Source organism: Taurulus bubalis (assembly GCF_910589615.1).
Source record: "Taurulus bubalis genome assembly, chromosome: 11".
NCBI lineage: Eukaryota > Metazoa > Chordata > Actinopteri > Perciformes > Cottidae > Taurulus > Taurulus bubalis.
The window spans coordinates 9,949,389-9,961,826 of record NC_136599.1 but is presented as its reverse complement, the minus strand read 5'-3'; the positions used below and the strand labels follow the sequence as shown (position 1 = coordinate 9,961,826).

The 12,438-nt window shown below is 42.0% G+C and overlaps 1 protein-coding gene across 1 annotated transcript in view; it reads left to right on the top strand.

Moving 5' to 3' along the window:
• Positions 1–12,438, top strand: part of plekhg5b (pleckstrin homology domain containing, family G (with RhoGef domain) member 5b) — a gene marked incomplete at both ends in the record, with an annotated part of 52,499 nt that overhangs the window by 3,731 nt on the left and 36,330 nt on the right. Inside the window, one exon of the mRNA XM_079226372.1 lies at positions 3,855–3,931. Within this exon, the coding sequence (XP_079082498.1) occupies positions 3,855–3,931 (77 nt within the window). The remainder of the gene's footprint in view (positions 1–3,854; positions 3,932–12,438) is intronic.

Here is a 12,438-nt window from a genome sequence, read left to right as displayed (position 1 = left end):
CTGCCATCTGTGTTTGTCTCTGAGTCTTTTCATAATGATCTCCTGGCAAGAAGTTGCATGTATCATTGCATTCGGGGTGGAGGGGCTAAAACATAATGTCAAACTGTGCCGTGATGAGATCTCATCAAAATAGAAAGCAGAGTGAAGCGTTCCTAACGTTCCTCATAAAAACGTGTGCTTGACTCGGCCTCTCCCCGCCTAAATATGGCATTCTAGAGTATGACTTTTTTTGAGAGTTTGACATCAGAATGTGCAGGTGTAAACCACTGCTCCTGTGAATTGTCTTTAGTATCTTATGATGGATGTGTGCAGTTTCCAATAAGATAAGATAATCCTTTATTAGTCCCGCAGTGGGGAAATTGTAGTATATTGTGACAGGTTTACAACCCAAAATCCAACGTAATATTTTAAACGATGCTTCAGACTACAGGAGGCCTCTCATTTTTAGTCCACAAGTCAATTTTGTCAGCTGACATCGCCGCTGTTTCTGGCAGGTTTTATCTTTTGCAGCTAGTTGGCTACTTCAGCTCAATAATTGTATTGTTTCCTGCAAATTCATATGAATCAGATCCCTGCAAAAGGTCTTTAATAGGTATTTGATGGCTATAAATAGGCAACATGATGTGAAAGTAAATTGATTCCCTTGTAGCTAGCACAACATTTTCACTGTAAAAAGGGAACTTCATTAAATAAAATACAAGAATCATGACCGTTTTTCCGCTTTAAAACCACATTCATACTTGCTTTCTGGTTCCAAGCTGAGAAAGTGGTGATTGACAAGTTGGAATACTTCGTACATCTTGTTTGTTCGAGTGTAAATCATTTGGAACGTGGCTTTGCCTCTCTGGCTTATTTATGGATGCCTAATGGGTCTTTGCCCCCAGGCAGTGTCTATCTGTGGCGAGCAAGCCAGCAGAGAGCTGCAATGATGGGATGCTCCACTGTCTCTTTAGTGTGCAAGCTCATTGTCCGCTGTCACGTGTGTTCGTGTATAGTTGTTTGTGTGTGTGTCTGCGTGCATGTGTGTGTGTGCATGCTTGTGTTTGCTTTCGGCTTAATCAGCAGTGCTGAGTTCAGAAATTCCAGTTCATCAGAGAGCGAGAGAAAGCGGGAGAGTCAGCAAGATATGAGCAAGTAGGAGAGAAGACGGAGCTTCCACAGATGATGAAGGGATTTTTACAATACAGCGTGACGGTCAAGTAGCAAAGAGAGGGCTAAGGGTTTTTAGAGGCTAAGGAGAGGCTTGAGTTTAGGACAGCGGTATATTGAGTGGATTTGGTGTTACGGCTCAGTTAGCTTTTTAAGTTTGAATGTCTGAGTAAGTAACTCGTAACCTATGTATTCATGTGTGTTGCCTCCGCTGCTTCTTTGGCATGACGAGCTAAAAAGATGACTCATCAGATTTGTAATCATGGCATTGTCACTTTGAGAGATGAATTTGACAGTTCCACAATTTGTGTAAAATCCAAAGTGCCTCCACACATCTCGGGGACAATGGATTCAACAAATACTTCTTACACAATGGACTTGAGCGTATACACAGCTTTTTACATTTTTGACATTTTACAACATTTATTTTTTTTACATTTCAATAGTTTGACTTTTGAATAGAGTGGCAGTCTTAGTCAGACTTGAGTCCTGGCAGATGGTTCTTTACGATCCATTTCCAAGCCTATTAATCACCAAAACATTGAGGTAAAAATGAAATGTGATCTATTGGGTGGCCACTTTGAGTCGGAGGAAACAAGCTGTAGATACGACATTTACATCAGCTAAGTTTACATCGCTAACTTGTCAGGAAACGGCTGTTTATTTACTCACACCGCAGATACAGAGCAACATTAGCATTTATTCGCTTCTGTCCACTTGATGGATGTGAGCCGTCTGAAGTCTCGCTGCGGTAAAGAAAGATCTGCCTCTTTGGGAAACACTCCATAAAACCTGGAGGCTTGTAAACCCTGAGGGGGCCGTCAGCTTGAGGCCCGCTGGCCACAGTGGGTACGTCTCGTCCTGCTCCCAGCATAGAAGGGACGCAGGAGAGAGGCTTTCTTTCTCTTTTCCCGGAAGCTGGTGGAAGTTTAAACAAGAAATTTGGTTCATGTAGGGCAGGGGGGATTATTCAATATGATAATCTATTCTCTTTCAATAGAATCATATTGGGATGGATTCATAAATCAAGATTTAGTGATACACAATTACGTTGTCTAAATTGATAATAACAAGTGCGTACTAACTCCAATTTCTCTGTTTTCTGTATATAGAACCATGTGGTTATATTCAGTATTCATTTATATTGATTGAATTACCAGGAAACATTCAAAATCGTGATATATATATTATTTTCGAAATATGCATAGCCTGACATTCATGGTCCACAGAGGGTGAAATCTTCTGACTTTACTTGCAGGTCAAATGTTTCACTTTCACTTTGGATTAACACAAAACCTTTTTTATAATTGATTCTTCCTGTAACCAACAATTGTTTATTTCCCTTCAGAACAGAGCCTACTATACATTTTCTTGTCCCTGTAATATTGATATTACTGATTGGTGAATTGATTTAAAGTATTGCATGAAATTGGACATTTTTCCGACAGCGTTGCTTGACTGTATGACATTGGGTACAGGCATTCATGGTCCACGGAGGATAAATCCTACTTGACTTTGTTCTATCGCCACCAGCAAGGTAAAGCTGCTAGAGTAGCTGAGGACTCTTGGTTTTACTCCCATCGAGCAAAATCCCTGCAGGCAGGTTGACCCTTCCCATCCCAGTGGGGAACCCATGGGCTGCGGTATGCACCAATTACAGTGTTTTTCCCTCTTCCCCACAAGCACCCTTGACCTGTGAGCGTAGCTGTAGCCAAAAGTGGATGACTCAAGGTGACTTTTTTTCCGTACGCCAGCTCAGGCCTGGAGAGGGCCCTTGGCTGTTTCACCATTTCTTTTCATGTTGACAAATTATTGGCCTTTAAAGTTCCGCCACCGAGTGACTTCATTTTCTTGCATCAGCCCATCTCTATTACTAATGATACATCATTTTGTGGCTCGGCCATATAAGGAGCGGTGAAATTACAATGAACAAGTTATCTGAGCTTGCTGGAAAGGTTTAGCTCCAAAGGCCCGTCATGTCCAGAACCAGGTGACTTTTTAAGCACCTCGACCGCCTGTCTGCTCTTTCTGCTCCCCTTCCTTGCTCCTACTTTCGCCTCCCCACACGCGTATTCTCTGTTTTTCTCATTAGGCAGACCGATAACAATCGGGGCTCTGTTATGATATCTTTATCGTGTGTGTACATGTAGAAGATGTGGAAGTAAACACTGCCTTTTATCATACCTTTTTAATGCAGCGTTGGCCAACGAGTCAAGTAGAATTTAGAGGTTTATTTGACAATGGTGATTTGTTATGGTGGAGTACAGCGAGCTTCCCCACGATGAGTTCACTTTCGTAGAAAAAACAGACTGGGGCTTCCTCTCGTCCGCTTCTTTTTCTTCCTGTCTCACTGGTTGTTATTCGTTTCTCTCTGATCTCGTCCCAACAACACACCCCGCCATCTTTTGTTTCCCTTTGTTTACCTTTCCTTCAAGAAATCTCTTTAACCAGGCTTCTCTTTTTTTCGCTCATGGCTTTTTGGTCTCTATTACTGCATTAGAGTGTTTCTTGTGTCTCATAGTCGCTCTCTTACTCCGTCCTTATATAAACACAGGCATTGACTTCAGTCTTCGTGTCTACATTATGTTTTTACGGCTTTACCAAGACAGGTGTGTTAATGGACGTGTAGCTGGCTGGGTGGCTGGTTTTGGTGTTTTTCGTGATAAAGAGAGATGTTTTTAATTGACTTGTGTGTTCTGTTTCAGATGACAAGCCGGTCCAGGAGGAAGACTGGGTGGTGTGCCAGCACCCTGAGTGTCCTGAGCGCCGGAGGGCCTCTAAGGTAAGACCGTAAACCCTTAGACCTGCCAGGTCAACTAAAAGAAGGACTGTGATTTCAGTAAACAGTCAGCCGGCTTATCTTCAGTGGCTACATGTCTTCAATCTCAAATATTTAGTTCACTTAATGGAAAACTATGCCCATTTGCAAAATACATAAATTGTATTCCTATGGTCAAAGACTGTCGTGAAACATTAATATTTCTCTTCCAAATCCCAAAACAAATTTCCCCCCCATTCATTTCGGGAAAAACCTGATGGTTATAAAGTCGTCCTGCAGAGTCTATTTTGTATCTAATCTTTCTTCAACTGACTAATTTTTACTCATGTCACCTAAAGAGGCAACAAGAATGTCTAATTTTCCTATCTTTACTTCATATAACACAGGCTTACATTTTGGATAATTTGCATTGCTACTCTTGAAAATGTGTTTTGTTATACTACGCTGGAGTAGAGTTCACAGAATGTTTAGTCGAAAAATCTCCTTTTTTTTTTTAGGGGGGCAGAAAATTGTTCGCAGGGTGCTCGGTAGCGCTTCATCCCAGCGTTTCAATGAAAAAGCGCTCCGAGCACTTTTTTTTTGTATGACAACAATATCTTAACAGCATATCACCACTCAAAACATCGTTCTATGGTCTACCAGCATCGCTCCTTTAAGTTACTGTAAGAGCTGATTTTTCCTGTGACAAATCAACCCAGTCATGTTGCTTTATTTCATTGTTCAGGTGAGTTAAAAGTTGCTATAGTTGCTATACAGCCACCAGGTCCACAGAGAGCAGGTCAGGTTGGTTGAAGGGGTTAACAAAACGTCAGACTTCTGTTCGTTTTCTGTTTCTTACCGACAGCCAACATTGGTTTCTTTTACCCATGGCCATAATTGTTCCCTAACCAAGTAGTTATTATTGTAACCATAATGACAAACTAGCTAACCTTAACCAAGCACTTGTTTTAACCCAAACCATGATCTATTCCGACCCTAACCCAGTCGATTTTGTTCTTAAAACGAACCAAACTTTAACCTAAAAATGTTGTTTTTTTTGCAACAGGAATTTTTGCTTTTAGGAGGCATTGACACATGGTCTGGTGCCGCCGAAACAGATGTCAGAGGGCAATTACATTCATCGCTGTTATTTGCTTGAACAGGATGAAAACATTTATCAAATTAAGATGTGCGCATCTTTACATTGTCCCCATAACTTGTTTTGGACCCACTGGATGTACCCAGAAGTTACTGCAGCTCTCTCGTGTTGCATTGAGACACAGTGAAGGTGAAGCAGAGCGGCAAAGCTGCTTCTTCTTCTTCTTCTTCTTCTTCTTTTAGGTGTCAAAAGGGGCGTGATTGTCGGGGTTCTGTGTCTGGCCACTAGACTGTGAAATTAATTATTCCTTTGAAGCCACTGGTTTCTGAAAATGGGAGTCTGGCCAGAGGAAAAACCGACACAGTGTCTGGTCTGTCTGTCGGCCTCTTGGCTGTTTTGGTTTGTCGACCCCTGCCCCCTTCCCTGCCACTAGATTTGAGCATTAGACTGATTTTACCAATGAATCAGGAAGTTGTCCTTTTCTCGCACCTTAGTGGAAGTAATGAAAAGGGAAAATGACATGGAGAAAAATGCATTCAGCCAGCATGTGGAGAGAGGGATAGAGAGAGATGGGTATATATAGTTTTTCTCCAAGGCAACTGAGAATAATAAAGTGGGGGTAGAAGAGCGAGCCAAAGAGCTTAACCGGCACTATCCTTTCCCTGCTCCTCACATTATTGAGTCTCCAAACCCACTTTTCCTGAGAGCCTTTCTGCCAACTCTCGCATAACAACTTCCCTCCACTTTTCTTTAAAGGTTTGTTTGCAGAGTTGTGAATGGGGCAGAAGGTAATGTTTATGTGCGGCCTAATTTTGATGCATGTGTTTGCATCTGTGTTTATTTGACCTTTTGTGGCAAAGGGGGAAGGTAGTGTGGGACAAAGCATGTCTGACGCCACCTGTCTCCTTGGTCAGGGTCAGTGTTGATGTAATATAAGGAGATTAGGGAAAGACTTGTAGCCCGGTGTGGAATGGGATAGATCGGCAGACAGAGAGATGGAGGGGGATGGGTGGACAGCAGAGTAAAAAATAGTTTTACCTAAAATAGCAATCTAACCAATAATGAGCAGTTCTTGCTCTATATCACACACACACACACACACACACACACACACACACACACACACACACACACACACACACACACACACACACACACACACACACACACACACACACACAACATTTACATTAAAATGAACAGGTACAAATTAAAGTTCACTAGAGTGAGTCGATCGATGGGTCAACGCACGCCTCACCTGTTTCCTCTCGGTTTTGTTGTTGTCTGTTGTCACACTCGTAGCTCTGCCAGGTGGCTGTCGTACTGGAGCGCATTTAGGCTTTTGTTCGTTTTCAGTTTCTGAACTTCACAATAGTTGTGCAGAATAAAATTAGCATTAATAAGAAGAGGAAAGTTGTTTGTGTCCATCGCCCTCCTCAACGCCGCAAACCGGAACTTCATATGTCTGCTCCGTAGGGCGGCTTACTTTTAGTAGCATTATAAAATACAGAATTGAACGGCACAACAGCTGCTAGCATAAACAACAAGGCCAGCAACACTTGTATTCCGTTATTGAAACAGGTCACGGGTATACCTGGCCGTTTTAGTTTTTTTCCGGAAAAGGATCGTGGGATAGGGGTATGACAAATCAGGGAAGGACACATCGTTACTGCTAGTGAACTACTTCTACACCATCGTTCGCAAACTTCTCCATTTCCGCCTGTCCAAACTACGAGATTATAAGGGAATTTAAACTTACCTGGCTTCAGTAGCGTTTCCTTCTTTTTCGGTGCTCTAAAACTCCGGAGTAGTGTGGACCCTCAGTGTAAACATAGCTAAAAATATGCGTTTTAAAACGGAAACGTAGTAGTGTGTGGATGTAGCCTAAATAATTTTTTTGGGACAATTAAGGGAGCAACAAAGCCAGCTGTAAAGCTTTTGTTCACAAATATTTGCCCAGTTACATATCCAGCAGTTAAAAAGCAACATGATGATTAATTTGGAGATGTGTGTCGGACCGCATGATATATTGAACTCCAATATTCACTCTCCTTGTATCTGTCTCTTTAGCTGATATATGCATAGCTAGTCCCCACAATTATCTTTTCTGTCCTGGTTAAAAGAGGATAGATATCCCAAGATGCACCGTTACTAATATTTTTTATGCTTTTAGTACTTTTGAGGTTTGACGAAGTGAGAGGGTGAGTCACGAGAGTTTGGGCATTTCCGGACTATAAAAAAGTGTGTGCAGTGTAATTGTCTTTTGGCAGCTTATTTCTCATTTGGCTCAATATTATTGTTGTTGCTCAAGAGTTGAACATGCATTGCCCGTATCAGTCTTCAAACAGCAGGGGGCAATATTATGGCAACCCTGACCTACAATGCAGAACTCAATCTGTTGCTTATTCCCCTCCAGAACTCACATTCTCTGCATTTGCTGCACAAGTGAGAGGCACATTTCTAGAGAGAATGAGAACATAAATATAACTTTTGCCCACTCACTCTCCACCCACTTATTAGGTTGAGAAGGATTTTTTTACTCTGAAAGAAAAAAAAATTAAACTTGTATACTTCACTTTAAAAGTTTCTTCTTCTTCTTCAAAGTGCTATGAATACTCTCTTTGATAGGCCGTTGGCTTAGCAGCAGGACAAAGTGCAGACACAAACACAGACAGACAGTGAGAGAATCTTAGGCCGGTCCTGCAATGCATTTAAACCATTTAATTCCCAGACAAGCCTGCCTTTGGTCTCCCACTGTCATAGATCAGCTCCTGGTGGGGCTGCGTCTCTTCTAGTCACAGCATGACTGGACTGAAATGGAATGAGTTCACCTACACCATAATTTACTGAAATCACACCAGGTGTCATCCTCTGTGCTTGTGCTGCTGTAGCTCAGCGCCGTCGCCACATTACACGACGACTATCAGAAGGTTACTCTGAGGCTTTTTGGCCTGACACATGTGCTTCCAAGAAGGCTTACTGGTGGTCTCTTTGGATGCTTTGCTGTGGGTTTCTACAAGTCACTGGGATTTAAAATTGGCCTGCAGGTGTCCAACTGGAAGATGACGTCCAATCCAGACTTACTTCTTGGCTGGGTTGGTTGGTTGGATCCATTTCAGATTTATGTTGGTTAGCACTCAATGCTAGTCTGAGCTTGCTCACTGGATCTAGACTCCCAGAGACGGACTTATTCCCCCCCCCCTCCTTCCCTCCTATTTGCCTCTATCGCTGTCTCCTTCATTTCCCTCCCTCCCTTCCTCAGCTTTGACAAAACAGGACCAGACAAGACGAGTCGAAAGGTGTGGGTCGCCTTGGCAACGGTCCCCTCCCTGCCCAAACAGCTGGAGGCACAGGGATAATGTGAAGAGTCTCCGGGTTTGACGGAGACAGAAAGGATGAAAAGAAGTTTCAGTCAGCTGGCTTTAACTTTCATTATCCCCTCTTTCTCTCTCTGAAAGTGAATTTCCACCCGCCGGTTTTTATGCCCATTTTCAATAAGTTTGACTTTTTACACTTGAAGATTGCAAAGATGTATCGATTTAAAAAAAAAAAAGTAGAATAAAGTTCCTTGGAAATGCAGATAGAGATACAAATTGCAACAGACGAAAATGTTATCTTTTTATACTGATAAAATGACTAACCATACCTCAAATTACGACATTAAACATAAATGCCATATTTAAATCATTTCTTTCCTACCGTTTGAGATGTGACGGTTGTCTTTTAATTATGTCGTCTATCATTTTCTTTCGGTAAACTATGTTAAGATGTGTGCTACATTTCCCTGACGTGAGTGTCTGATGCCGTCACTCGGTCCTCTCCCTCCCCCATATTATAGTTTGTTGATGGCTTTCGTTCTCTCTTTTTCTCCCTCTATTGTTTCCCATTCAATCACATATCATGAGTAAGTTTTCGGGGAAGTTGTATCATATTAGTCAGAAAAGCACAGACGCACCTGTGTCATATAGCTCGTACAGAATCACGGTATTACTTGTTGTTGAATCATTCAACCGTTAGCTGTTCTCTTTCTTTTATAATAGTCAAGTGGGGATTTTCTTTTCACACCAGTTGTTGCTGTCTTTTAAATAGAGACACACTGGCTTTACTCACTTAACCCGGCTTTCCTTTCCACTGAACTGCTTGGCCGAAAATCTCACCTAACTGACACTGACAAGGACCTGCGAAGGCTGCTAAGTAAACACTCTTATTGGGCTGGATGCCCACTTTCTGTATGTCAAGAGGCTGATGGGTGCAGTGTATTAGGTGGCATTTCCTGATAGAGATGGATTAAATTCTGTGTCTCGCAATTACACTAACACCTTCCCACCAGTCCGTCCTTCAGCCTGCAGGGATTGTCTTCTCCTGCAAAGTGGGAGCAGTCAGTCACTCTGCGTGTATTTACTGTAGCACAGTTTAAAACCGCTGCATGCATGCTCTTAGTGTACTAGCCTCTCCTTTTCATCCTTATGAGGTTAGTTTGAGGAATGTGTTATGTTTGATTTATTAGTCTTTTTCTATCTGTGCAAGTGTTCATCATCTTTGATTTCAGAACAGGAAAATACTGTATGTTCATCAGTTTTGCTTGAATGTATTTTTAACAGCTTGTATTGCACTTGAGTAACTTGAATGACTGCAGTGCTTAAATTGGTTTTCTGGAAAAACAGGATGGGACCTCAGCTACAACTGTAAAGTTCTTGGAAAGTTTACTTCATGAAGTAATGCTAATGGAAACGGTAGTCTGCAACGCTCTGATGGCTCTGGATTCATTTAGACATTGGGTGAGCTGAGGAAAAGTTACCTAATCACTTTTCAACATGACGCTGACGGTTGAGATACTCGGGTGTTATTTTGTTTATTTAGGGAAGGCTGAGCGGACATTTTTTCTTTTCCCCCAGCATTTCATTCTCTGCTTAATTTCTACTCGTTCACACATAGTAGCATCTCTGTTGACAGATAGATAGATACTTTATTCATCCTCAAGGGGAAATGTGTTTGTGACGGCAGCAAGCAAAGTTACATAGATACTCAATAGATACAACGAAACAGAACAGCAGAGCGTATTAAATTTAAGAGAATTAAACAATAAAGAAAATGCTAAGTATATGCAGTGTATAATAAGTCTATAAGTATATACAGTGAAATAGAAGTATGTACAGTGAATAACTAGACAACCAAAGCGGTGCTAGAGTTATTGATGTGATGTTCTGCTGCTAGAATAACATAAACATTGTGGGTTCATTATCTTTTGTCCTACAACAACTTCATACACACTTTTTCTGAAAAGGAAGCAGATGTAACATAAAAAATGCATTAACCAATGATTACAAACAGTTATTCTGTGCACCCAGAAAAAGTGATCCCAGGCATCTTCTTCTATGCGAGTGTTTCATTTGGTGGAAAAAAGTCACTCTGGATCACTTACTGGCCCTCTCTTGCGTACTAACACATTGTTCTTGATTCACCATTAATCATCTTCCTGTTGGGGTCCAAGTTTTTTACTCGTTGGACCAGTTTGAGAACCATTAAATTACCACCGACAAGGAGTTCATATCCATTTCAGTATTTCAGACTCCTTCCTCCATATTTTTGCAGTGTTCAGCTTTGTGACTATGACTCGTGTGAGTTTACAGTAGGTTGACTTGTCAGCACCCATCCATGAGACATCTTGTAAATACTTTTACTTCATGGGGAAAGTCTGAACTGATCGTTAGTCTTGCGTAAGGATAAGCTCTTTGTGTCAAGCATTAACTGGCCTCGTTGTACTATACACGTCAGCCGACGAAAACTTAGAATTCTTTATGTAGCACATCACCCTTATCCTGTGAAAGACAGAGATATCCTCCTTGTGTTAATTCATCGATAATCCCATGTTTATATATACATTTCCCCCCAGTGGAGGAGTACTGTTATGATGTTGATCCCTGCCACCCCAGCAGGCTACAACAGGCTAGCAGCTCCCTTTCCGTACACACACACAAACTACATCAGCTGTGAACCAATCACAGAAGCTATAGTTTTCCAGCCGTACGGGATGTCATGTTTCAGAAAGAAAAGCCGATGACTCCGAGACAGTGACGCGTTTCACATTAAATCTCATCACCTAACGTTAATGGAGACGTGACGATATAAAAATGCCAGATTCCAGTGAAAATCTGAAGAAACGGCATACACAGGATGTAGTCTTTTGTTTATTAACTTAGAAAATGTGTTTAATCTTTTATACTTTGTGTGTTTCAACACCACCAGATTCTGATGAGTTTCTTTTGCCCTAAATAAATAAATGAAACCCCAGTTGCCTACTGCCAAATGTAGCAGACACAAAGTGACTAACATTCATTTAGAGTTATGTTTGTGTTTATCTGACAAATGCTAGAACAATACTTGCTTTTTGGTCTCTACCAACTCCTGATGAAAATATCTGACTCTTTAGCTTCCAAATGTCTGTTAGCGTGAGTGAATAAATAGTCAGTTTGACAGGCATCCGTCAATAACAGTTAAACTGAACACTGCCTTATGTGTGTCAATACTTGCACTGCTCCGTCAGGGAAGCACAAACACCAGTAAGGGATGCGTACCAGTGACGCCAGTTCAACCCCAGTCAGGAAGCAGCATCGCGGCAGACGGGGGAATAACAGGAAGAGGGTACCTGACTGACGCTCCGATGGAAACGGCCTCGTATTGGCCGACCAATATAGCCGGGATTCAAAGACTTAAGAGAAGGCCCCCAGTGAGGAGATGGATTGAGAAAACAAACCCCCCTAAATCTCTTGCATGCGAAGAGTCCTCCCACGGCAAGCCCCACTAATTGTTGGTTTGCGCGGAGTGTTTTGAGTACGTAAACAACCGCTGCTTAATGAAATGCTGTGAGAACGGCAGTCTGCGCTGCTTAGTAATGAGAGGCGATAATAAGCTTTGTAAAATCTCCACTTCAGAACGTGTTATTATTGCTGTGGAAGCGTGTTCTCTAAGTCACTGTTAACTGAAGCCAGCCACGAAACCGTGGAACTTCCAGCATTCATCACGGGTGAAATATTTGGCTTTAATCCCATCTCTTTTTCTGTACTTTTTTCCCCTCTCACCACCTCTGTCCTTGTTATCTTCACACTCACATTTCCCTTTTGTTTTTTTCCCCTTTATTGAACTGCTCCCTTGAAGGCATGAAATAATTCCAAGCTTATGGTTATTGAGGGTAATGCCAAGGTCAGGCATCAAGGAGAGGTCACTCTTTTTCAGCCCCCCAACAATGGCACTGCCAGTGGGGTCTAATCCTTGAAGATAATTGCATCGCTGCTGTCCACTCTTTTAAATATAGCCTCCTCTAATTAAGGCTGACAGTGGGGGTTTCGGGGTAGACATGGATTCAACAGGTCGCCTTGTTTTGAAGACACAGGACAAGAAGAGGAGGGGTTCGGGCATTAAAACCTACCCCCCC